This window comes from Podarcis tiliguerta (assembly GCF_965153285.1).
Source record: "Podarcis tiliguerta genome assembly, chromosome: 14".
NCBI classification, from domain to species: domain Eukaryota; kingdom Metazoa; phylum Chordata; class Lepidosauria; order Squamata; family Lacertidae; genus Podarcis; species Podarcis tiliguerta.
This window is the reverse complement of record NC_139547.1, coordinates 12,480,299-12,506,713: the sequence shown is the minus strand read 5'-3', so window position 1 is coordinate 12,506,713 and position 26,415 is coordinate 12,480,299. Positions and strand designations below refer to the sequence as shown.

Sequence of the window (26,415 nt, the reverse complement as noted above, 5' to 3'; positions counted from 1 at the left end):
CAAGTAGATAAATAGGTACTGCTCAGGCGGGAAGGTAAACGGCGTTTCCGTGCACTGCTCTGGTTTTGCCAGAAACGGCTTAGTCACTTTGGCTCCCTCAGCCAGTAAAGTGAGATCAGCATCACAACCCCAGAGTTGTTCGCAACTGGACTTAACTGTCAGGGGTCCTTTACCTTTTTTTACCAACACTTCGAATTGTGCTCGGAAACGTACTGGGAGCCAATGTAGGTCTTTCAGCACCAGTGTTATATGGTCCCTTGAGCCGCTCCCAGTCACCAGTCTAGCTGCCACATTCTGGATTAGTTGCCGTTTCCAGAGTCGCCTTCAAAGGTAGCCCAATGTAGAGTGCAGGGAGGAACCAAATCTCTGTATACACCATACATCTAAAACCATTTCCCCACTCAGAAAAAGAATCCTGGAAATTGTACTTTACTTCCTGAACTACTGTTCCCAGCACGCTTGACAAACTACAGTTCCCAGGTAACTTTGGGAGAAGTGGGAACCAAGGAAGCTGCCTTATACAGAGTCAGACCATTGGTCCATCTGTCTCAGTACTGTCTACACAGACTAGCGGTGCCTTTCCATTGTTTTAGGCTGGCATCTCGCCCAGTAGGAGTGCCAACTTGACTCCGCGACCATGGGTGCCCGGAGCCATGGGTGCCATGTAGCGTGCATAGCCCTGCCACCACAATCTGTGGGTATCCGGCCCCTTCATGGGGAAATTTGTGGCTGCTCAGGCACCCAGGGCCCCAGAGACTTGTCACCTATGTCTCCCAGTCAGCAGCATAGCTGTCAACTTACAGATTTGAAAATAAGGGACCAGCAGCCTTGAAAATAAGGGATCAGCAGCCAAAATAAGGGATTTTCAGAGCACAGGTATGTTCGACTTCTGAGCCCCTCCGAGCCAAAGGCAGAAAGCCCAGCCAGCAGCCAAACAAAGCCTCAAGTGGTGGTTCCCACAGCGCAGCAACCCAGCAAAGGTGATGCAGCAAGAAAAACCACCATCACCTCTCCGCTGGGAAGTGCTGAGCAAAGGGTTTTTCCCAAGCAGTCAGAGACTGTGCCTCTGTGCAGCCAACCTCTTCTCCACCCTTTTCATGCCTCTTCTGGTTCTGCGAAACAAGGCGGAAGGGAGCTTCTCACCACAGGAGTAGGAGACCCCTGTGACTCTTCCCCACCCTGACACATCTCTGGCTTTTGGCCTTCCTCCTCCCACTCACCGGCTTCAATTTCAACCAGGCAGAGAGCCTTCTCAGTAGTGGTGCCTGCCCTGTGGAACACCCTAACACCAGATGTCAAAGAGAAAAATAACTACCAAACTTTTAGAAGACATCTGAAGGCAGTCCTGTTTAGGGAAGCTTTTAATGTTTACTAGGTTATTCTATGTTAGTGTTTTGTTGGAAGCCGCCCAGAGTGGCTGGGGGGACCCACCCAGATGGGCGGGGTATAAATAATATATGATGATGATGATGATGATGATGATGATGATGTCTCTGATTCTGGACATCTTTCTTCCACGACTTTCCCAGCTCACTAACCCCTTCAGCTTCCGACCCCTCTTCTTCCCAGTCTTCTCCCTCTGACCACCCATGGTTGTCCCACCACAACTTCTGCTTGGTTCCTGATCCCCTTTTGAAGAAGCCCCACCCACCTGAAAAACACCCACCTCTCGCTGTTTTGGTAGGTAAAACATTCACTTTTTCCTCATTCCATGGCTGTGAGCCATTGCCTTTATTGGTTGGCTCAGGTGGCCTGTCAGTACTCCGCAGGGCGCACATGCCTGATCTGGCAGCGATACTTTTGCTCTTTTTTTTGACATTTGTGGGCATCCTAGCAATGTCGGCTCTCCTGCTGTGTTTTGTGGCGCTGGCGTCGTCATCACACTCCACTGCTCTGGGGCACCTTTGGCCCTCCAGATGTTGCTGAACTACAACTCCCAATAAACACACAAGACGTAATTGGCTGTAAAAAGGAGCCCTGACCATTAGGTCCAGTCGTGGCCGACTCTGGAGTTGCGGCGCTCATCTTGCTTTATTGGCTGAGGGAGCCGGCGTACAGCTTCCGGGTCATGTGGCCAGCATGACTAAGCTGCTTCTGGCGAACCAGAGCAGTGCACGGAAATGCCGTTTACCTTCCCACTGGAGCGGTACCTATTTATCTACTTGCACTTGATGTGCTTTCGAACTGCTAGGTTGGCAGGAGCTGGGATCGAGCAATGGGAGCTCACCCCATTGCGGAGATTCGAACAGCTGACCTTCTGATCAGCAAGTCCTAGGCACTGTGGTTTAACCGATAGAAGAAGAAGAAGAAGAAGAGTAGTTTGGATTTGATATCCCGCCTTTCACTCCCTTCAAGGAGTCTCAAAGCGGCTAACATTCACCTTTCCCTTCCTCCCCCACAACAAACACTCTGTGAGGTGAGTGGGGCTGAGAGACTTCAAAGAAGTGTGACTGGCCCAAGGTCACCCAGCAGCTGCAGGTGGAGGAGCGGAGACGCGAACCCGGTTCCCCAGATTACAAGACTACCGCTATCAACCACTACACCACACTGGCTCTCGAGCCACCCGCGTCCCTTTTTTATTTTTTTACTTTTTAATTTTTGAATAAATGAGGTATACTATTCATTGTATCAAATTGTAGATTTCAACGGAAATTTCATCAAGTTCAACGAAAAAAGCAGAAGACCCAGTAGATCAGTTCATTCTCTAGTCAGTTCATGCATAAGGTCCATACATGTATAAGTGTCTATTCACCCGTCCATAGAGTCCAATAATACACATGAAGGGTTGTTACAGCCTTGTTTCACCATCCTAGGCTTCATCAGTAGAACAGACTGGTAACAGTCGTTTATTACTGCAACCACTACTATGCTATAAGAGCCACTATCCTGTAATATTACACATGAGCCTATTCTACTGATGAAGCCTAGGATGGCGAAACAAGGCTAATATTCCGGAAATCCTTGTCTTAGACTCTGTGAAAGGATTCTGTGGAACTGTAACAACCCTTCATGTGGATTATTGGACTCTATGAGCATACGGTTGAAACTGATCTACTGGGTTTTCTGCTTTTTTCGTTGAACTTTATGAAATCTACAATTTGATATAATGAACAGTATACCTTGTTTATTCAAAAGTACAGCCGGTTACGTCTTGTGTGTTTATCGAGTATGTTTTACGTAACCATAGGTTGGTTGTTGTTGTTGAACTACAACTCCCATCAGCCCTAGCCATTGCCCATGCTTGCTGGAGCTGATGAACATTGTGGGGCAGCAGTATCTGGAGGGCCACCCCTGCTCTAGAGCAACAAAAAAACTACCGTATTTTTCGCTCTATAAGACGCACGAGACGATAAGATGCACCTAGTTGGGGGGGGGGTGAAACAAGAAAAAAAAAATCTGAATCCCAGAAGCCAGAACAGCAAGAGGGATCTGGCTTCTGGGATAGCCGCTGAAGCCTCTCCCGGGCAGCGGGATGAAGGCTCCCCCTGCCTGGAAGAGGCTGCGCGCGGGTAAGCTGCCCTCTGTACCTTCCCCCATCTCCCGCAAGAACCGCGCACTCTTTAAAGGGAGTGCCATTCTTGGGGGCTTTTCTGGGAGGTGGTGGAAGGGACAGAGCCCCCCACATCCCACAAGAGCCGCGCAAAGCCTCCACAGGGCAGCAGGGAGCCTTCCTCCCACTGCCCTATGGAGGCTTCGCGGGGGCTATCCAAAAGCCAGAATAGCTAGAGGGAGCACTGCGCAGTGGTGCCTCTAGCTGGTCTAGCTTTGCATGAAGCCTCTGCAGGGCACGGGGAGCCTTCATCCCCGTGTCCTGCGGAGGCTTCTGGGACAGCCCCCAAAGCCTCTGCAGGGCAGCGGGGTGCCTTTATCCCGCTGCCCTCCGGAGGCTTCACGGGCTGCCCCACAAGCCAGAATAGCTCTGTCTCGCTGTTCTGGCTTCTAGGGCAGCCCGTGAAGCCTCTGCAGGGCAGAGGGGTGCCTTCATCCCGCTGCCCTCCGGAGGCTTTGCACAGCAAAGCCCGAAGCTAGAACAGTGAGACGGAGCGCTGCGCAGCACTCCCTCTCCCTGTTCTGGCTTCTGGCTTAGTCACACAGCCTGCATTCGCTCCATAAGACGCACACACATTTCCCCTTACTTTTTAGGAGGGAAAAAGTGTGTCTTATAGAGCGAAAAATACTGTAATTTGCTCCATCATTGATGTGGCAGCTCTTCAAATACTTTAGGTTGTACCCCCTATTTACCTATTCTTGCAGGCTAAGTAACATACCCAACTCCTTCAACCTTTTCCTGTAGGACTTGGTCTTTGGACCTCTTGCTATCTAACCTTCACAATCACCCTGGCCTTTCTGGTTTCAATGGGATTTACTTCGTATGGTAGTTCAGACTGCAGCCACAATGCAGCTGCTGATTTTAGGGCAATTATTGTTGTGGCTACACCAGTATCTCTCACAATCAGGACATCAAGTTTTCAGGAACCATTTGCAAAGTGGTCAGCTGTTACCGTTTCAGAAGTGGCACAGCTATAGAAGTAGCACAGCACCATTGCTGGAAAATTAACGGTTCATTGCAGCTGCTATTCTTTTGCTACCATTGGTACATGTGCCAAAGTGCCCCGTGTACGAACATTAATGCGTCTAGCCAACGGCTTTCACAAGAAACATGTGGTGCAATTGCCTTGCTTTAGCTAAGCAGATCGGAGGCAGGTCAGTGCCCAGATTGGACAACCCATCTCCCTGGTATGCTGCACTGAGTCGCTTGGTGGTGAGAAATCTTGGGTATAAATGTACTATGAGACGTGGGTGGCACTGTGGTCTAAACCACTGAGCCTCTTGGGTTGCCGATCAGAAGGTTGGTAGTTTGAATCCTCATGACGGAGTGAGCTCCCATTGCTCTGTCCCAGCTCCTGCCAACCTAGCAGTTCGAAAGCACGCCAGTGTAAGTAGATAAATAGGTACTGCTGTGGAAGGAAGGTAAATGGCATTTCTGTGCACTCTGGTTTCCGTCATGGTGTCCCATTGTGCCAGAAGCAGTTTTGTCCTGCTGGCCACATGACCCGGGAAGCTGTCTGCGGACAAATGCTGGCTCCCTTGTCCTGAGAGCCTTCTGGTGGTTCCCTCACTGCGAGAAGCCAAGTTACAGGGAACCAGGCAGAGGGCCTTCTCGGTAGTGGCGCCCTCCCTGTGGAACGCCCTCCCACCAGATGTCAAAGAGAACAACAACTACCAGATTTTTAGAAGACATCTGAAGGCAGCCCTGTTTAGGGAAGCTTTTAATGTTTGATGTATCACAGTATTTTAATATTCTTTTGGAAGCCGCCCAGAGTGGCTGGGGAAACCCAGCCAGATGGGTGGGGTATAAATAATAAATTATTATTATTATTATTATTATTATTATTATTATTATTATTATTATTATGAAAGCGAGATGAGCACTGCAATCCCATAGTCACCTTTGACTGGACTTAACTGTTCAGGAGTCCTTTACCTTTTCTTTTTTATATAAATGTACTAAATAAGTCTTTAAAGACGCCTGCTTCTTGAGAGAAAAGCAATGACAAACCTAGACAGCATCTTAAAAAGCAGAGACATCACCTTGCCAACAAAGGTCCATATAGTTAAAGCTGTGGTTTTCCCAGTAGTGATGTATGGAAGTGAGAGCTGGACCATAAAGAAGGCTGATCGCTGAAAATTGATGCTTTTGAATTATGGTGCTGGAGGAGACTCTTGACAGTCCCATCGACTGCAAGAAGATCAAACCTATCCATTCTTAAGGAAATCAGCCCTGAGTGCTCACTGGAAGGACAGATCCTGAAGCTGAGGCTCCAATACTTTGGCCACCTCATGAGAAGAGAAGACTCCCTGGAAAAGACTCTGATGCTGGGAAAGATGGAGGGCACAAGGAGAAGGGGACAACAGAGGACGAGATGGTTGGACAGTGTTCTCGAAGCTACCAGCATGAGTTTGACCAAACTGTGGGAGGCAGTGGAAGACAGGAGTGCCTGGCGTGCTCTGGTCCATGGGGTCACGGAGCGTCGGACACGACTAAATGACTAAACAACAACAACAACTAAAGAAGTGGTACATTTTTAAAAAATGTGATGGGCAAACCAACAGGGAAGTCTAAATACTTGTGGGCAGGTGTCCTCATCTTTGGAGAACCCATAAAATGTGTCTTTTCAAAGAAGTATGGCTCCATTGAATGCCATGCCAAAATTGCACTTGGTATGTGTGTGTTGTTGCTGTTGTTGTTTTCTCCATCAACTACATTAAAAAGAGAATGCATCCAAAAATTATTAAGGGACAAGGGGGGAGGATAATGCTATCAATGGCAACTAGCTGCAACAGTTATGCTTTTTAGTGCAAATTTCTCCCAACGAAATTTCCCATTGCCATTTTGACTAGTGTGTCCATTTTTGCAAGCTGTTTTCCCTTAACAAATGTTTGCATCTTATTTCCATTAGTTTATTCGTATTTATGCAGATTATCCCTAATAAATACATTTTAAACAATTTTTATATTCCCATTAAACATGAATTTTCATTAAACTATGCACACTTGCAAGCTTGTACAAGGCAAATGCCAACATAATATTGTGATCACTCTGCTCCTATGCATTTAGAGATTCATATTATTGCATGGATCCTGTGCCTCATATATTGGCCCACTTTCAATGAGTCCCCATGTGCCCTCTTGACACTGGAGCCTGAGAGACCAGGGATATAGAGAACCTTGCCCACTATTTATGAACAAGAAGAACAGAAACCATTATTGTAAATGTGTTTCAGTTGGGGAACTACATCGCAAAAGTCAGATCCTTGCAAATTTCAAAGGATGGCTGTGTATCAGTTCTTCAGTTGCTTCAGGAAGTGTGAATTGGGTAGGTACACCTTTAAATATGAACTGAGTCGAAATTCTCCCCCATCTCAACCCAAGATCCATGGCACAGCCCAAATACACAGCTTACAGGTAGCAACTGAATGTTTCTTTCATTCTGGAAGCAATAAGAGGTCGGCTTCAGTATCTAATAGGAGCAGGAGGGTTTCAGTCAATAGTTATTTGCCTGTCGCCGTTCAGATTTAAGTAAATTAATAGACCACAGATACAGAGCTTGTTGGTCTTCATATTCTGTCATTGAAAATGTAGAACACTATGTGCTGGAATGTGATTTGCGCAGAGACTTAAGGGATAGATGGATTCTCCCTATATCTGAAAACTTTCCACAATTCTTACTCAGCAAAATCTCATCTGGCCCGGATTCAAGGACAACGAAAATATCTGAATTGCTGCCTCATCTTAGACAGCAAAGGAAGACAGAGATTAAGAAAAATGTGCTTTAACACACAGGAAGGATGTTATAGGGCATTGGTTCCCAATTGGTAGTTCGGAGAGTAACCCACCCAGGTAAGGTAAAGGTCCCCTGGACGGTTAAGTCCAGTCAAAGGCAACTATGGGGTTGCGGCGCTCATCTCGCTTTCAGGCCGAGGGAGTCGGCGTTTGTCCACAGACAGCTTTCCGGGTCATGTGGCCAGCAGGACTAAACCGCTTCTGGCACAACAGGACACTGTGATGGAAACCAGAGCGCATGGAAACTCTGTTTACCTTCCCACTGCAGCGGTACCTATCTATCTACTTGCTCTGGTGTGATTTCGAACTGCTAGGTTGGCAGGAGCTGGGACAGAGCAACAGGAGCTCTCACCCCGTCGTGGGGATTCAAATTGCCAACCTTCCGATCAGCAAGCCCAAGAGGCTCAGTGCTTTAGACTACAGTGGGGTCCATGGCACCATGCACATAACAAAAACTACCACAGAGATATAAAGAAAATCAAAAGCAGCAGGTCCATAGTTTAGCTTTTACAAAACAGGGAGTCCACAGTAGTTAGATAATTAGGAACCATTGCCATAGCACATTGGCTAAAAATAATATCAGTTAATTCTTCTGTCAAATTGCACCTCAACCACCAACTTGCTAGATGCGGCTTTGGCAAACTAAATTACATGGGGCCCCAGAGTATTGACATCAGCTTCTGTGAAGGGGGCACCATTTGAGGCTAGCTGCGATGGCCCACGCTTGAAACAATACTGATCTACTTTGCAGCATTGGCATAAGGATGAGAGCCAGTGTGGTTCAGTGGTTAGAGCAGGAGTGGGTGGTCTGTCGCCTCCCAATGATTGTTGGACTCCAACTTCCATCTGCCCCAGCCAACATGACCAACGGCTAGAGGTGATGAGAACTGTAGTCTACCTGTGAGTATCAGACTAAACACAAGGAGACATGGGTTCAAATTCAAGTCACAATCTCTCAGCATTACTTACAAGCTATGTTAATTGCATTGCTTGCAACCCTGTCAATTGGCTTTAAAATGCAATCTTGGGCATGGCGGGGGGGGGGGGGGAGCGCAATTTCCATTAGAAGCATGGCTCCCAAATCATAATCCTGATGGAAATCATCCTCCCCACACACGCTTTGCAATTTGCATGGGTGGCCGGGGGGAACAATCCATAGATAAAAGGAGATTTCATTTTACTGAAGATAAGGTCACAATAGCTACCACTACTAATAATAAATAATAATTTTTTATTTATACCCTGTCCTTCCCTGTTCAGAAAAACCGGGCAGAGGGCGGCTAACAACAAAAATAAAACACTTAATTGATGCAACAAAAACAGCATAAAATACAGTATAAAACGTAACTAAAGATAAATTCTAAATTCAAAAATCAGTTTGGGGGGAAATCCATCCAATAAACATTAGATGATCACTAAGGCTAGCTGGCTAAATCAGTCCTATTTGGTCCAGCGAGACCAGGGGGGAATTAGCTGTGGGATCCCAGAGCGGGTAATCGTCATAAAAAGAGGAGGGGGAGGGAAGGAAGGGGAATAAAAGATCAGGCTAAGTTCAAGTTGAAAGCCAAGCAGAATAGCTCTGTCTTACAGGCCCTGCAGAAGGAGGTTAAATCCCGCAGGGCCCTGGTCTCATGGGACAGAGAATTCCACCAGGTTGGAGCCATCACTGAGAAGGCCCTGGCCCTGGTGGAGGATAATCTGACTTCCTTAGGGCCTGGGACCTCTAAACTATGATTGTTCATGGACCTTAAGGTCCTCTGCAGCGCATATCAGGAGAGGCGGTTCGGTAAATACAAGGGCCCTAAGCCACAAAGTGCTTTAAAGGTCAAAACCAACACCTTAAACCTGACCCAATACTCCACTGGGAGCCAGTGCAACTGGTAAAGCACTAGAATATGGAATAATGGACTCCAGGTGATGTTCTTCTGCCAGCCAGCTACTAGAGGATGCAATGCAAGCTGCAAAATCAGCCCCCTTTTTTGCAGCTCATATAGCCACATGGTAGGCACGATTCTGTGCTCTAGCCAACGTTCAACTGGTTTCTGAGCAAACATGTACTTAGGCTGCCATGCACCCATGCAAGGAGCTGTATTGGCACCCTCCCACAGCCCTTGGACCCTTGGCAAGGAGATGTACCAGCACCTCCGAAACCAGGAAGGACCATGGACCAGAAGTGCAAAAAGTTTGCTTTTGGTTGCCTGTGAGCCAGTGTGGTGTAGTGGTTAAGAGTGGTAGACTCGTAATCTGGTGAACCAGGTTCACTTCCCCGCTCCTCCACATGCAGCTGCTGGGTGACCTTGGGCCAGTCACACTTGTTTGAAGTCTCTCAGCCCCACTCACCTCACAGAGTGTTTGTTGTGGGGGAGGAAGGGAAAGGAGAATGTTAACCACTTTGAGACTCCTTTGGGTAGTGATAAAGCGGCATATCAAATCCAAACTCCTCCTCCTCCTCCTCCTCCTCCTCCTCCTCCTCCTCCTCCTCTTCTTCTTCTTCTTCTTCTTCTTCTTCTTCTTCTTCTTCCACTCTCCACCAGTGACTTCCTCAGCAGTCATTGGGGTCAGGTCTGCTCTGCTCCACCTCCCAATCGCCTCCTTCTCCTCCTCCATCGGTCCATCTGCCTGCCTGCCGCCCTACTTTCCTCCCTCCCTCTGCACACTGCTTTCCCTTCTGCCTCCTCCCTCTCTTCCTTTTCCCTCCTCCTGCAACTCTCACCTACACTCTCCGTCTTTCTTCCCTCCAAGCCCCACTGAATACTCCACTCACACTTTTAATAGCGCTGCTGGGTAGGGGCCCCACAGGGCTGTTGTGATGGCCCATGCCAGGGACCAGACTCCTCTGCTGAGATGCCCAGAGGAGCCTGCGCACCTCGCCCGGCCACCCAAAGCAGTGGAGGAGCAGCCTAGGGAATGCACAGATGGGCCAACAGGCTCCTAGCCACTCTGAGGCAGAAGAAGGAGAAGGAGAAGGAGAAGGAGAAGGAGAAGGAGAAGGAGAAGGAGAAGGAGAAGGAGAAGGAGAAGAAGAAGAAGAAGAAGAAGAAGAAGAAGAAGAAGAAGAAGAAGAAGAAGCCAATTTGCCTATCCTTGCCTGTGGCTGTCTCTAACCATCAGAAGAAGAAGAAGAAGAAGAAGAAGAAGAAGCCAATTTGCCTATCCTTGCCTGTTGCTGTCTCTAACCATCTGAAGAAGAAGAAGAAGAAGAAGAAGAAGAAGAAGAAGAAGAGGAGGAGGAGGAGGAGGAGTTTGGATTTGATATCCCGCTTTATCACTACCCGAAGGAGTCTCAAAGCAGCTAACATTCTCCTTTCCCTTCCTCCCCCACAACAAACACTCTGTGAGGTGAGTGGGGCTGAGAGACTTCAGAGAAGTGTGACTAGCCCAAGGTCACCCAGCAGCTGCAGGTGGAGGAGCGGAGATGCGAACCCGGTTCACCAGATTACGAGTCCACCGCTCTTAACCACTACACCACACAGGCAGAGTGAAGATGAATTTTTTTGTGCTTCCCTGGTCCTATACCCTTGGTGGGGGCCGACCTGGTCAGCCCCTAGGTACACCTCTGCTTCTGAGTGAGACGCACACTACTCAGATGTAGTAATATAAGTAGTAATAATACAAATAATCATAATATATAAAAAATTATACCCCGCCCATCTGGCTGGGTTTTCTCAGCCACTCAGGGAGGCTCCCAATAGAATATTAAAAACACGATAAATACAGTGGTACCTCGGGTTAAGTACTTAATTCGTTCTGGAGGTCCGTTCTTAACCTGAAACAGTTCTTAACCTGATGCACCACTTTAGCTAATGGGGCCTCCTGCTGTTGCCATGCCGCCACTGCATAATTTCTGTTCTCATCCTGAAGCAAAGTTCTTAACCTGAGGTAATATTTCTGGGTTAGTGGAGTCCGTAACCTGAAGCGTATGTAACCTGAAGCATATGTAACCTGAAGCGTATGTAACCTGAGGTACCACTGTACATCAAACATTAAAAACTTCCCTAAACAGGGCTGCCTTCAGATGTCTTCTAAACTTTTGGTAGTTATTTTTCTCTTTGACATCTGGTGGGAGAGCGTTCCACAGGGCAGGTGCCACTACTGAGAAGGCCCTCTGCCTGGTTCCCTGTAACTTCTCTTCTCACAGTGAGGGAACCGCCAGAAGGCCCTCGGAGCTGGACCTCAGTATCTGGGCTGAACAATGGGGGTGGAGATGCTCCTTCAGGTATACTGGGCCGAGGCCATTGAGGGCTTTAAAGGTCAGCACCAACACTTTGAATTGCGCTCAAAAACATACTTGGAGCCAATGGAGATCTCTCAGGACTGGTGTTATGTGGTCCTGGCGGCCACTCCCAGTCACCAGTCTAGCTGCTGCATTCTGGATTAGTTGTAGTTTCCGGGTCACCTTCAAAGGGAGCCCCACGTAGAGCACATTGCAGTAGTCCAAGCGGGAAATCATGCATCATTTGATCAGGCATGTTTCATAACCCAGAGCTACTCAGAATACTAAGGGGCTGCTCAAGCTCCAAAATGCCATAGAGGGCATTCAGGAGAGATTCTGTCAACCGCTCACTTAATCTTACCGTTCCATAGCGAGACAAAGGCTTCAACCAGATTGCCAACCTTCTCCACTGGAAATTCCCACAGAGCATTTAGGAACACATCAGGTTCCATTAGTCTCTGAGGGTGGGCCATCCCAAATGCCCCCCCCCCTTTACAGGGGGCAATTGCTCCTGTCTGTCTAAACTTAACCAGACAATTGTCAGTCCATCCCAGGAAAGGATGAAACATGCTTTTTCCCTGTTGTTGCAACAATGCGGCGGGAAATTGTGATGTGTTTTTTCTGGCCCAGGAACAATTCTCGTTAACCAAAACTCTGTCACTGGTTTCATGCCAGATGTATCTCAACAAAATAGTAAAGTCGTCTGTCCTTATCTACTATTTTGTTTAAATTGCTTTATCTTACAGCAAACATTCAAAACATCAAACTATATGAAATATAAAGGTAAAGGGACCCCTGACCATTAGGTCCAGTCGTGGCCGACTCTGGGGTTGCGGCGCTCATCTCGCTTTATTGGCCAAGGGACCTGGCGTACAGCTTCCGGGTCATGTGGCCAGCATGACTAAGCAGCTTCTGGCGAACCAGAGCAGCACACGGAAACGCCGTTTACCTTTCCGCCAGAGCGGTACCTATTTATCTACTTGTACTTTGATGTGCTTTCGAGCTGCTAGGTTGACAGGAGCAGGGACTGAGGCATGGGAGCTCACCCCATTGCGGGGATTCGAACCGCCGACCTTCTGATCAGCAAGCCCTAGGCTCTGTGGTTTAACCCACAGCACCACCCGCGTCCCTTATATGAAATATAGAGCATGTCAAACTCAGGGTAATTTCAATCATTACCTAACAAAAAACAAATGCCCAATCTCGGTTTAAGTACACAAATGCAAAGCAAAACGAGCGTTAACTGACAATAAAGTTTCTGGTACAGTGGTACCTCGGGTTACATACGCTTCAGGTTACAGACTCCACTAACCCAGAAATAGTACCTCAGGTTAAGAACTTTGCCCCAGGATGAGAACAGAAATCGGGTGCCGGCTGCGAGGCAGCAGCGGGAGGCCCCATTAGCTAAAGTGGTGCTTCAGGTTAAGAACCGTTTCAGGTTAAGAACGGACCTCCAGAACGAATTAAGTACTTAACCCGTGGTACCACTGTACTGGTCTTCTTGGTCTGCAAGGATCCTGGCTTAAATACAGTTCAGAAAGTAGCAGTCCTCTTGCCAAGCTAGGTGGAATATAGCAGGGTCTCATACCCTTACTCCAGAGGAGGCTGTCCACAGGAAAAGTCAAATGGAATGGCAGTGATGGCCAGTCTTTTCCCACATACCCTCCAACATTCCACAGATGAAAATAGGGACATTTCTCAGTCCCCTGCTACTGGCTTTCTTTGTCCTCCCAATTTTTGTCCCCAACCCCCCAAGCAGAGCATTTCCTATGAGAAGAAGAGTGAGTGCCGCCGCTGCCACCCCAACGGGACACAGTACACATGCCATGCCCTATAATGTCCTGAGAAAACTCCTTAATCCCAGTTTCATTTTATTTTTTTTCTCAGGTAGATTTGCAAAAATTAAAACACACACCAATAAATGCATTTTAGCAAGGGGCAAGATTAGATGCACATAATAATAATAATAAATCAAGACTCCTGGCACTCCATTCTGCTCCTCCTTTATTCCTTCTCAGGGCAGCCCTGCCCTCTACCTGCCCCCAGAGCAGGTGTGCCACACAGCCTCTTCTTCTTCCTCACTATCCAACAGCTGCTATGAGCTGCCCAAAGGAGGAGGCTGGCAGCAGCGGCCATGGGACTGTCCCTAGAAAATCAGGACACTTGGAGGGTATTTTCCCCAGCCTCCTGGAAGTATCAGCTGCTGAGACACAAGAGCTACCCACCCGGGAAGAATGGCAGATGAAGTTGATGGACTATATGGAGATGGCGGAAATGACTGGCAGAATCCGAGACCAGGGAGAAGAGTTGATGGAAGAAGATTGGGAAAAAATCAAAGTATATTTACAGAAATATTGCAAAATTAATGAATGTTAGAAGAATATTGAAATGAAGTTATATGGTTTTAGCAGAAGTGTTATTAAGAATTATATGAATATTAATTGTTAATGTGCTAAAGTGGAAAATCTAAAGTTAAACTGTGTTAGGATAAATTATAGAACAAAAATTGAGAAAGAGGGAAAGGATTTGTTGAATTAGCGAATTTGAACTAGAATACAAAAAAGGGAGGTGTGAGGAAGTCGAGGAAACAAGCATATGAAAGATAATGAAATGAAAATTGGATGTGTTTTTAAATGTTTTAATTTTTTCTCGTTGTTTTGTGGTATTGTTTTTTCTTTTTCTTTTTGTTGTACTGTTTGTTAAATTTTCATTGTTTCTCTTTTCTTTTTTTCTTTTTCTTTCTGTAACTATTAAACTTTTAATAAATATCATTTAAAAAAAAAAAAAGGAAGTCTCAGCTGGTGGTGTAGGTCTTATTGCCCCTCAGCCCTTGCTCGCGATCTCCCTGAACCAGGCCCTTCTGTTGGACAAGAGAGCTGTGTTTTGCCCTCTATTTTGACAATCTCCCTCGGGGCAGGGCAGTGTCCCATTGCCAGCACTGAAGTAGGATTCAGAAGCCAGTCCTGTCGGCTACTCTACGCAGAATGGGCATTCGCGTGGCGCTGTTTTGTTCTTTGCCACGGACAGCAAAGTTCCTTGGGCCAGCCTTGACAGCTGAATGGATGGCCATTGCAAATTAAAGCTTTGCACAATCCACACAGAGATATTCTAGTCGCAGACCCTGCCAATTCTCCGTTCACAGGCATGGCCCAGCCTTCCCAGTGTGGCCGGGGAAATATGTTCAGTCGTCTTTGAAATTCAAGGACGCTCCTATCACTCCTTGCAATGGTTGTCGGAAGGTGATGGGGATGAAAGGCTTTCCGGGGCTCTGCTCACAGCGGAGGGTTTTTAATTCCCTTTCCCTTTGATTAGAAATTTGGCACAGGGTCCCAGGTCTGCATCCTGGCCGGCCGGCCGACTTACTCGAGGGAAGCTTGGGAGATAGTTAACTCCCTTGGCTTGAAATGCCGCGAACAAACCTGCGCACCAATTCCAAGGTCAGAGACCCTTTTGTTTGGTGGGGGGAAAGAAAAAGCGTATCTTCTCTTGTTTTGACTTGTTGCTGCCGTTGTCTAATCTAAACCACTGGCCTTGTCATAAAGTAAAGCTGGTAGTGGGACAGGCTTTCTCAGTTTATGGGATGGAGAAGGGGGGCGTTGCAAGGCATCAGTTGGAGCCACGATAACAACCCAAAGTGACGGAGTGTTTTGTCAGTGCTCTCCCAGCACGCTGGATTTTCATTTTGCTCTTGCAGGACTATCGATTGGCTCGGGCCTTGGGCAAAGACGATCATGGAAGCCTTCAATCCGATGCAGTACAACATCACCAGCGTGGTCTCAGAGACCTTGCCAATTGCCACAGTCCCAGTCTTGCTCCTCATAGGCTTCCTGTTCCTGATGTGGACTTGTGAAGAAGCAACAACCATACCAGGTAAGTTCTTTCAAAGCAGAGGCTTGCATCCAACTTTTACTCAGAGAAGACCCATTGCAAGTAAAGGATCTGAGATAATTGGGAAAGGGGTTTTGCATGCAAAAGACCCCAGGTTCATCTCCAGGCAGGGTTGGGAGAGAACACTGCCTGAATTGCTGGAGGGTTGCTGGCAGTCAGTGTAGACAATACTGAACTTGATGGAACCATGGTCTGACTTAGGATAAGTCGTATGTTCCTAACCATGTTCATGAATTTCAATTCGTTCACCGGTTACTGCATTTAAACCCTGCCTTTCCTCTAAGGATCTCAATATTGCATCCATGGATCTTCCTTCCTTAATATGAGCTTCACAACAACCCTAGCAGGTAGGCCAGGCTGAATGGTGGTGAAGGGCACAGAGTAGGAATTTGAGCCCAGGTCTCCCGGGTCCAGCATCACACTACTCTGACTAACATTGAATGCAACCCATTGTGCATGAGATAGCCTATAATTTCCACTTTTAAATATATGCAGAAGACAGGGGGGAAAGCCTCTCCTTCAAGCAGAATTAGAAATGGCAAATGAAAGCAATCATATTATAATCTGGGCTATCTTCTATTTTATTTGCAATTTTTAAAAAGTGCATGGCCTCTCTCAGGAGCTGAAAGCACCTTGCAATTTGAATCTTCCCTTCACACTTCATCCCATTAGAACTAATCTCCTCATGTTACTTGTCCCTGCCACTGATTCATCTGAGCCATGGGTAGACAAACTAAGGCCTGGCCCTTGGACGGTCCAGGAACCAGCGTGTTTTTACATGAGTATAATGTGTGCTTTTTGGGGATGCGGGTGGCGCTGTGGGTAAAAGCCTCAGCACCTAGGGCTTGCCGATCAAAAGGCCGGCGTTTCGAATCCCCGCGGCGGGGTGCGCTCCCGTTGTTCGGTCCCAGCGCCCGCCAACCTAGCAGTTCGAAAGCACCCCCGGGTGCAAGTAGATAAATAGGGACCGCTTACTAGCGGGAAGGTAAACGGCGTTTCCATGTGCGGCTCTGGCTCGCCAGAGCAGCGATGTCACGCTGGCCACGTGACCCGGAAGTGTCTGCGGACAGCGCTGGCCCCCGGCCTCTTGAGTGAGATGGGCGCACAACCCTAGAGTCTGTCAAGACTGGCCCATACGGGCAGGGGTACCTTTACCTTTAATGTGTGCTTTTATTTAAAATGCATGTCTGGGTTATTTGTGGGGCTTAGAAATTCATTCCTTCCCCCCACCAAAAAAATAAATATAGTTCGGCCCCCACAAGGTCTGAGTGACAGTGTACTGGCCCCCTGCTGAAAAAGTTTGCTGATCCCTGATCTGAGGCATGAGCAGAGTGCTATCCTAACCTACTCTCTTCATAAGCAAGTCCTCTTGCGTCCAGTGTTAGGACTGCAGCCTGAACTCTCGATGAACTCAGTCTCATTTCGGAGTAGACCTCTGCAGGATGCTGCTGTTAGTGCCTTGCTCCTAATACATATCTATTGGCATTGGTGTCACTTTAATTGTTTGCTTATTTCCCATGTTCAGACAGGATTTTGCATATTACTGGATCACGGAATTGTGGAGCTGGAAGGCCATTTAGTCCAACACCCTGAAATGCAGGATTCCTGCTCACAGCCACCCTGAGTGGGCTCAAACCACCAACCTTCTGGTTAAGAGCCAGATAGACCGATCCTTTGTGCCACCAGGATAAACTGGTCATACATAGTCAGTCAGTTTCATGGACTGATGCCCTATTCAGCCAATGAAAATCATTGAGTGACCTTGGCTCGGTCACTGTCCCCAGCCAGGGCTGGTTTTTTTCAGTTGGAACTCACTGGAAGTCAGTTCCAGTATCTACAGTGGTACCTCAGATTACAGACGCTTCAAGTTACAGACTCCGCTAACCCAGAAATAGTACCTCGGGTTAAAAACTTTTCTTCAGCATGAGAACAGAAATTGCGTGGCGGCAGCACGGCAGCAGCAGGAGGCCCCATTAGCTAAAGTGGTACCTCAGGTTAAGAACAGTTTCAGGTTAAGAGCAGAGCGAACCTCCAGAACGAATTAAGTTCTTAACCCGAGGTACCACTGTACTCTGCTTTCAGAAGGTGCCTGCCTGAAATCCTGACGAGGTGCTGTCAGTCAATATCAGGGGTCAGCAAACTTTTTCAGCTGGGGGCCAGTCCACTGTCCCTCAGACCTTGTCAGGGGCCAGACTATATTTTTTTTTTGGGGGGGTGAACGAATTCCTATACCCCACAAATAACCCAGAGATGCATTTTAAATAAAAGGATGCGTTCTACTCATGTAAAAACACACTGATTCCTGGACCGTCTGTGGGCCAGATGTAGAAGGCGATGGGGCTGGATCCAGCCCCCAGGGCCTTAGTTTGCCTACCCATGATATAGCCAACCATGAGCTAGATGGACCTAGCTCATGGTGTAGCGGGTGCAGAATGCCGCGGCGAGGCTCCTTACGGTGTCGTTGCCGCGAGATCACATTCATCCAGTGCTCTACCAACTGCACTGGCTCCCGGTGGAGTACAGGGTCAGGTTTAAGGTGCTAGTTTTGATCTTTAAAGCCCTATGCGGCCTAGGACCCTCGTACCTACAGGACCACCTCTTCTGGTATGCCTGTGGAGGACCTTAAGTTCCACAAATGACAACATTTTGGAGGTCCCAAGTCGCAAGTTGGTTAGATTGGTCTCAACTAGGGCCAGGGCCTTTTTAGTACTGGCCCCGACTTGGTGGAACGCTCTTTCACAAGAGACCAGGGCCCTGCGGGACTTGGCATCTTTCCGCAGGGCCTGCAAGACAGAGCTGTTCCACCTGGCCTTCGATTTGGACTCAGTCTGACCCTTATGTTTCCCTCCCCTTATGCTTTGATCTATGGGCTACTTTTAAAATGAGGCTGCATTTTAAATTGCATTTTGACCTGTATTTTAAATTGAGTTCTTTCCCTATTACGTTTTTACTATAATTTTACTGGTGTTAGCCGCCCTGAGCCCAGTTCTGGCTGGGGAGGGCGGGGTATATGATGATGATGATGATGATGATGATGATGATGATGATGATGGTGTGACTCTTCATAAGACATATCCTTTGTTCCTGTGGGGTCCCTTCTGACCTGGTGTTTAACTCCCCCTGAAAGACAGGCAAGTGAGTGGGACCTTTTAGCAGAGGATTCCATGAACCAGGTTTGCTAGATTCTCATCTCCTGTCAGCCCATCAATGGGAGAAATTCCCTTTCTCAAAGTGCCTGGTCCTTCAAATTTGGAATCCTAAACACCAGTGGCATGCAGTCAGTGGACCAGGGGGTCTAGGCTAGCCCCCTGTGTTCTCGACACACAGCTTGGGCATTCCAGGGCTCGATGCCCTATTCAGCCAGTGAAAATCAGTCACTGTCTCCCAGCCAGGGCTTTTTTTTCAGCCAGAACTCTCAGGTGGCTGCCATTGCCATTTGAAGAGAACGAGGGAGGTGTTCATGGTGAGTTCCAGCACCTCTTTTCCTAGAAAAAATAGCGCTGGTCCCAGCTCTGTCACATCCAGCAAGATGATTCTGCCTACTGGAAACTCTGGGTGGGAGCCAGACTGAATTAGCTGCATTTATTTCTCAGGGAAACAAGACTTAAGATACCAGTCCAGTGTTTGTGATCCCAACACTTGCTTCTAAGCAAGCAAGTTTAGGATGGGATGTTTAGAATGGGATGTTATCATTTATTAAATCTACCTACAAGAAGCACAGGATATATCAAAAACTCTAAACATACGTACTTGCCAATAAGCTATTTTAAATCTGCCTTGTAAAAATGTAAAGTAAGAGAAATCAGGAAGCTTGACGCTGTAGAAGTTCGTGTGAGAGCATCACTTCATTGATCTCAGTGGAGCAATTTCATGCTGAAATGCATTTGGTCTTTTCCATTCTTCACATTCTGGAGAAGAGCCAATATCTTACACACTTGCCTCGCTCTGTTTTCAAAACATTGTCTGCATTTTTTCAAACCGCATTTGAGGCATATGACTGGGGCAGCCTTGAGAGATCATTTGGCGTAAAAGGTTGCGGCATACTCTCAAAATAAACAAAGCAGTGAAACAAATGCCAGGCTGGATTAAACTAGCCCTCTCATATCATTTCAATTACTGTAACAGCCTTTCGGATAGTATCAGGATTGCGGAACCTATGTTGCAGGACTACAACTCCTATTGTACATGACAAGATGCCTGGGGCTAAATTCTGAGTTGCAGCAAGTTTTGGCTGGAGAAATAAACCATGTGTATGCCACTTTTGGAGGGACGCGGGTGGCGCCGTGGGTTAAACCACAGAGCCTAGGACTTGCCGATCAGAAGGTTGGCGGTTCGAATCCCCACGACGGGGTGAGTTCCCGTTGCTCGGTCCCTGCTCCTGCCAACCTAGCAGTTTGAAAGCATGTAAAAGTGCAAGTAGATAAATAGGTACCACTCTGGCGGGAAGGTAAAGGGCATTTCTGTGTGCTGCTCTGGTTCACCAGAAGCGGCTTAGTCATGCTGGCCACATGACCCGGAAGCTGAATGCCGGCTCCCTCGGCCGATAAAGCGAGATGAGTGCTGCAACCCCAGAGTTGGCCACGACTGGACCTAATGGTCAGGGGTCCCTTTACCCTTTATGCCACTTTTACACACACACCCCTCCCCAGAGCTCAATGTGGCATACATGGTTCTCTCTTCCCCATTTTTATCCTCACAATAAGGGAAATTTTGAAGCACTGGATTGTTCAATTTTTTTTAATATTCCATTTCTATTGCACCCTTCATCCAGGGATCACAGGATGGTTTAGAATATAGCATCAAAAATATACAGAACATAGTAACAAACAAAATATTATATATGAATGGATGCTACTGATAAAATCCATCTCTCTCCCCCCCCCCCTTCTTTTAGGCCCTGGCTACTGTATGGGGATTGGTCCCCTTATTTCGCATTGGAGATTCCTCTGGATGGGTATTGGCAGTGCCTGTAACTACTACAACAAGATGTATGGTGAATTTATGAGAGTCTGGATCAACGGAGAAGAGACCCTCATTATTAGCAAGTAAATCTTTGATTTCTGAAAGTCTGGATGGAGAGTAACTATTGCCATTAGAGTGTCCAGATGTAAGAGGAAATTTCTTGATATCTGTCCTGAAAAAACAGGTGGGAAGTACCATTAAAGATAAAATAACCAAGCAGATAGAAGAACAAGCCTTGCTAAGGCACAGCCAGCATGGCTTCTGCAAGGGCAAGTGCTGTCTCGTGAACTTTTCAGAGTCTGTTGAGAGTGTCAACAGCGGAGAGCATGAGGCAATCTGGTTGACATAATTTCTACAAGGTGCGGCATTTGAGACTTCTTAGTGTTTGCATCTGGTTACTCTAATTTATTTATTGTGCATTTTGAGAGAACGTATATACTGGGATGCGGGTGGCGCTGTGGGTAAAAGCCTCAGTGCCTAGGGCTTGCCGATCGAAAGGTCGGCGGTTCGAATCCCCGCGGCGGGGTGCGCTCCCATTGCTCGGTCCCAGCGCCTGCCAACCTAGCAGTTCGAAAGCACTCCTGGGTGCAAGTAGATAAATAGGGACCGCTTACTAGCGGGAAGGTAAACAGCGTTTCCGTGTGCAGCTCTGGCTCACCAGAGCAGCAATGTCACACTGGCCACGTGACCCGGAAGTGTCTCCGGACAGCGCTGGCCCCCGGCCTCTTGAGTGAGATGGGTGCACAACCCTAGAGTCTGTCAAGACTGGCCCGTACAGGCAGGGGTACCTTTACCTTTTATATACTGATTAATTACAATGACATTATAGGTCTGATTCCTAGGGCACAACCAGGGGTGGGCTTGGGCAAACTTTCTCATATGGTGCCCTGGGTGAGGTCAAAATCTGGTACCCCCAAATGGATCTTCTCAATCTTGCACCTCCTTCGTAGGAGAACCACCCACATCGCCCTAAATCCAATACTTGCACAATCCTTCTTCACTAGTTTTATGGAGCTGGCCGCACTCTTTTTACTGCTGGCTTCCGGTGGCAGTGAGAGGAGAATCTAAAGAGGAAAATTTGAAATGGAATCTTTCTCTGTGTAAAGAATAAAGGTAAAGGGACCCCTGACCATTAGGTCCAGTCGTGGCCGACTCTGGGGTTGTGGCGCTCATCTCGCTTTATTGACCAAGGGAGCCGGCATACAGCTTCCGGGTCATGTGGCCAGCATGACTAAGCCGCTTCTGGCGAACCAGAGCAGCGCACGGAAATGCCGTTTACCTTCCTGCCAGAGTGGTACCTATTTATCTACTTGCACTTTGACGTGCTTTCAAACTGCTAGGTTGGCAGGAGCAGGGACTGAGCAACGGGAGCTCACCCTGTCACGGGGATTCGAACCGCCGACCTTCTGATCGGCAAGTCCTAGGCTCTGTGGTTTAACCCACAGCGCCACCCGCGTCCCATTGTAAAGAATACCAGGCTCATAAAGAGCAGTAGAAAACACTTCCTGCTTTTGTTGCAAGGGGCCCAATCTGAATCAGGGCTTCAGTGTGGGGGAACTGAAGCACTCCCCCCCCCAGCCACATGCCAGGATCCTAATCTAGATTAGGCGCCCCGATGCTGGCTAGTCTGTAGAGATCACAGAACACATCATAGATCATAGAATTGTAGAACTGAAAGGGACCCTGAGCATAGCTGTCAAAGTTTCCCTTTTTTTAAGGGAAATTCCCTTATTCCGAGTAGGATTCCTCGCGAGAAAAGGGAAAAGTTGACAGCTGTGAGGATCATCTAGTCCAACCACCTGCAATGCAGGAAAATACAGCTGTCCCACACGGGGACTGAACCTGTGACCTTGGCATTATCAGCACCATGCTCTATCCCACTGAGCTATCTAGGCTATCAGAAAAACCCAGCCTTCATAAGCAAATGCCTTGACTCATGTCCTGTGTAGTTTTGTGCCATTAAAAAGTCACCCACTAATTTCTGCAAAGCGCACCTCTGTTAAGAGATGGGAGGAGGCCAGGCCAGAAGTTGAGCGTTGTCTTGGTTGCATTTTCCTGCCCATGTGACAACCCAGCCTCATCACAGTCCTTGCACTGTGGAGCTTTGCTGTTGACACCACACTGATATTTCTTAGCTTTTAGCTCCCTCTTGAGGACATTCAGCTTCAGTTGCTGGTCTTAGGATAAACTGCGGCAGCTGCACAAACAGAAAAATGATGAGAACCTGAATCGTACATTTTAATTTATTTCTGGTATTGGCATGATTTATTTGTGAACCATCTTTCAGCAAATGTTCTCAAATGTGGGCTCTTTATTAGCGATTGTGGCAACTTATCTTTTTTGAAACTAACTTTTCTTTCTTTTTTCTGTAACCTGGTAGTCACAATTAAATTCAATTAATAAAAAAAAAAAAACCATATAAACACTATGGGAAGTGTGTGCATATAAGTGCATATGTTTGTGAAAAGAATGCAGAAATGCATTGTATTGAAGAAAAACGCTTTGCAGAAATGTGTGTGGAGAAACTTGTGCTAAAATGCTGAAGAGTTTTCCTGACGTCTTCCCTTGAAAAAATAAAAATTGCAAACGGATGTGGAAGTGTGTAAAACTGAACATCAGATTGGAAAAATCAGAAACTGCCCCTTGCAGGGCGGAGGCCTCAGCAGATGTCTGATGAAGGTACTCCCAATAGCAGCTCACACTTTCTTTGGAGAAAGCCAAGTGTACCCTTCTGGGATATCCTTGAGGGGTGGGAACAAACCAGGCCATCACCTCTGGTGATGCCAACTGCTGAGGTTCAAGCCCATCCATGGCTTCAGCCTCAACATCCCTGCCTAGCTTTCAGCATCTCTTCAGGTTTTGGATCTCGCAAGACTGCGATGGTCTGCAAAGATAGTGCCTGTGCTACAAAGTGACCCAAAATCTCACAGAAGGAGTTGTGTACAGCTGTCGTAATAAAAGACAACGTCAAACACTCTGCCAATCAACTTGTTATGTCTTCTTCTGTGCTGAGCTAAGAAATAAAATAAAATAAATCTGTGGGTTTTATTTTGTTCCATCAGAAGAAGAGATTGGCCACTGGCGATGATCTGACTGAAAGCAATTTGCTGACATTGGGGGAGTTTGTTGACATGGGGAATATTGCATTCTTTTTCCAGAATATAATGCTTTCATACTGCAGTACCTGTTGTGCCATAGCCCTGTGACTTTTAGACTGATTCAGCGAAGTTGCTGTTCCCCCATCATTTCTGCACATGTGCACTTCTGTTCTCCCACTTTCCCCCCATGAAAACTGCAGGAAATAACTGCATGCTGGGATACTGTTTTAAATTTTGTCATTTTATTCCCATGTTAAGGGGGCTGCAAATGTGGTTTTTCACCAGGCTTCAAATAACACAAAAATGAGTGCTAAACCTGTGTGACGTTCCATTTGTTTTCCGGAAGTGGATTTTACATGGTTTGGAATCTTGAATACAATGCCAAAGTTAACAGTTAGAGAAACATCAAGGAAACAGAATGAACTGCCGTGTGAATGTGGCCTCAATAGTCTTTCTTCTGCTTGCTAGATCTTCAGGTATGTTCCACGTAATGAAATACGGGCATTACACCTCTCGATTTGGGAGCAAGCTTGGCTTAAAGTGCATCGGCATGCACGAGAACGGAATCATATTTAACAATAACCCAGAACTCTGGAAAGAAATTCGACCCTTCTTCACCAAAGGTAAGCTCTGGAGTTCCGGTTCTCCCTGCAGCATCTATTCCTCTTTTGAGAGTGCAGTCAGTCTATGTCATTTAAATAAATAAGTAGGAGAGGATGGCTGCCATGCCAAATGAGCAAGAATAGCTCAAACTCAAGCAACGGCAAGTAGCTCCACTGAGATACTTGCAGGCCTGGTCTCAGGGTTCAGCATGGATGAGTGCCTGCCCAGGGTCTCGGGGCTCAGAAGAGACCCTCACTGACTGGCCCCACCCAGCCAAACCACTGGGGACAACCTGAAGTCCCAGATGCCCCTGCTGCCCCTGTGCCTCAGTGGCTCAGAGCACCTTTTACCTGTTCCAGTTTGTGTACTAGCTATGGCCATTCGTGCACAGGATAGCCTTGCCATGGAGGTCCATGTGATGATAACCTCACTGCTAGACTACTGCAACGTCCTCTGTGTGGGTCCACCTTTGCACCAGGTTCTGAAGATGCAGCAACTTTCATATGCAGCTGCCATGGTGCTTATTGGGTCACCCATTTTTACAAATACCAGTGCGGAAGGGTTTGCTCTGGCTGCCTCCTAGCTCCTGAGCCAAATTCAGAGGGGTTTTCTGCTGACACTGGACATCCTAAACAACTTGGGACCATTATAGCTAGCAGGCTGACTCCCCTAGTGCAGACCAAGCTGATCTTTAAGGATCTTCTGATGAAATCCTTCTGGTCAGTCCAAGGCTTGTTTATTGTCACTCGGTGAGGATGCAGAAGACATCCTTCTTGGCAAGAGCATCCTCCCTCTGGCTTGCCCTTCATGAGGCAAAGATAGTAATTAAAAATTGTATATATATTCCAAAGTTTTCCTGGGCTTTGCCTCTTCGCATTTAATCCCCTGTTGCCCCTGTTGCTTAGTTCAATTTTGACAGTTGTGCTTTGTTTTTACCTACCGTATTTTTCGCCCTATAGGACGCACTTTTCCCCCTCCAAAAATGAAGGGGAAATGTGTGTGCGTCCTATGGGGCAAATGGGGGCTTTCGCTGAAGCCTGGAGAGTGAGAGGGGTCGGTGCGCACCGACCCCTCTCGCTCTCCAGGCTTCAGGAAGCTATTCGCAAGCCTGGGGAGCCCGCAGGAGTTCCTGCTGGGCTCCCAAGGCTTGCAGACAGCAGCCTGCAGCCCGAAGCCTGGCAGGAACTTCCGCACTCCGGGCTGGGCTGGCTTCAATCAGCAGCTTCAATCGCCCCTCACCTGTCGCCGCGGAACCTCGCCCCGGATTGGGAAGCTAATCGGCTGGCGCAGCGCTGCTGTGGCTGCTCTTCTTCAACGGGGGATACCGGCAAGCAGCCTGCCGAGGCTCCCTCTCCGCCCTGCTGCCCCAGGAAGTGGGGCGCCGCTGCGCAATGAGGCGAGGATGCGCCGTCGGGGAGTTCTCCGCTGAAGAAGCCATGCAGGGAGCAGGAGCCGCAGAACCCGAGGCAGCGCACCCCGGGCTTTGGGCAGATGTCCGCAAGCCTTGGGAGCCTGCAGCCCAAAACCCTGGGGGGGATTTTTTTCTTTATTCCCCCCCCCCCAAAAAAAACCTAGGTGCGCCCTATGGGCTGGTGCGCCCTATAGGGCAAAAGATACAGTAGTTTTTAGGAAAGTGTATTGAAGGCCACAGTTGTATTCATATGGTTGCTTGGAGACTGCTTAGAGATTTTTATTACATGAGGGGGTATAAAATTGTGTGTGATATTAATTAAAGGCTTAGTGGAGCCTAGTGCTAGCCCTAGAGACTTCCATTTTGCTTCCTTGTTGGGGCACTTCCCCTTGAAATATATAGCTCAGTACCAAACTGCCTAGACTATAAGGAAATTTGTGAAATTGCAGCTCTCTCTGGCCCGGGTCTCGTGCGGATGGTATCTATTTGTGTTGACTCAACGGCTGAACATTTGAACCAGCTAACGGAATCAGCTCCCAAGCCTGAATACTTCAACAGCCTGAATCTCATGAGACGTATCATGCTGGACACGTCAAACAGACTTTTTCTTGGGATTCCTCTTGACGGTACTGAAATTATCTTTCTTAGGCTTCTCCATGATTCCATAATCATCCCCTCTATTTCCAAAGTCCACTGATGAGTGTGGGTGCTTATTTAGCCAAATCATCACTATCTGCACATAAGAGGGATATTTGGGGAGGTGCGGTGGAACCCCAAGGAAGGCAGAAGTACAAAATCTCTTTTTTTGGTGGGGGGAGGGGATGTCAGGCTATGTACATATGAATGCACCCATTTAAGCCATTCAGTGCAAGCCCTACTCAGAGTCTCCTCTTCTC

General features: G+C 47.6%; 1 protein-coding gene across 1 annotated transcript in view; it reads left to right on the top strand.

The window, feature by feature from the left end:
• Positions 1 to 26,415, top strand: part of CYP19A1 (cytochrome P450 family 19 subfamily A member 1) — a 40,448-nt gene that overhangs the window by 6,113 nt on the left and 7,920 nt on the right. The window contains exons 2-5 of the mRNA XM_083412132.1: positions 15,252 to 15,427; positions 20,340 to 20,490; positions 23,974 to 24,128; positions 25,969 to 26,145. Coding sequence (XP_083268258.1) covers positions 15,289 to 15,427; positions 20,340 to 20,490; positions 23,974 to 24,128; positions 25,969 to 26,145 — 622 coding nt within the window. The 5' untranslated portion in view covers positions 15,252 to 15,288. The remainder of the gene's footprint in view (positions 1 to 15,251; positions 15,428 to 20,339; positions 20,491 to 23,973; positions 24,129 to 25,968; positions 26,146 to 26,415) is intronic.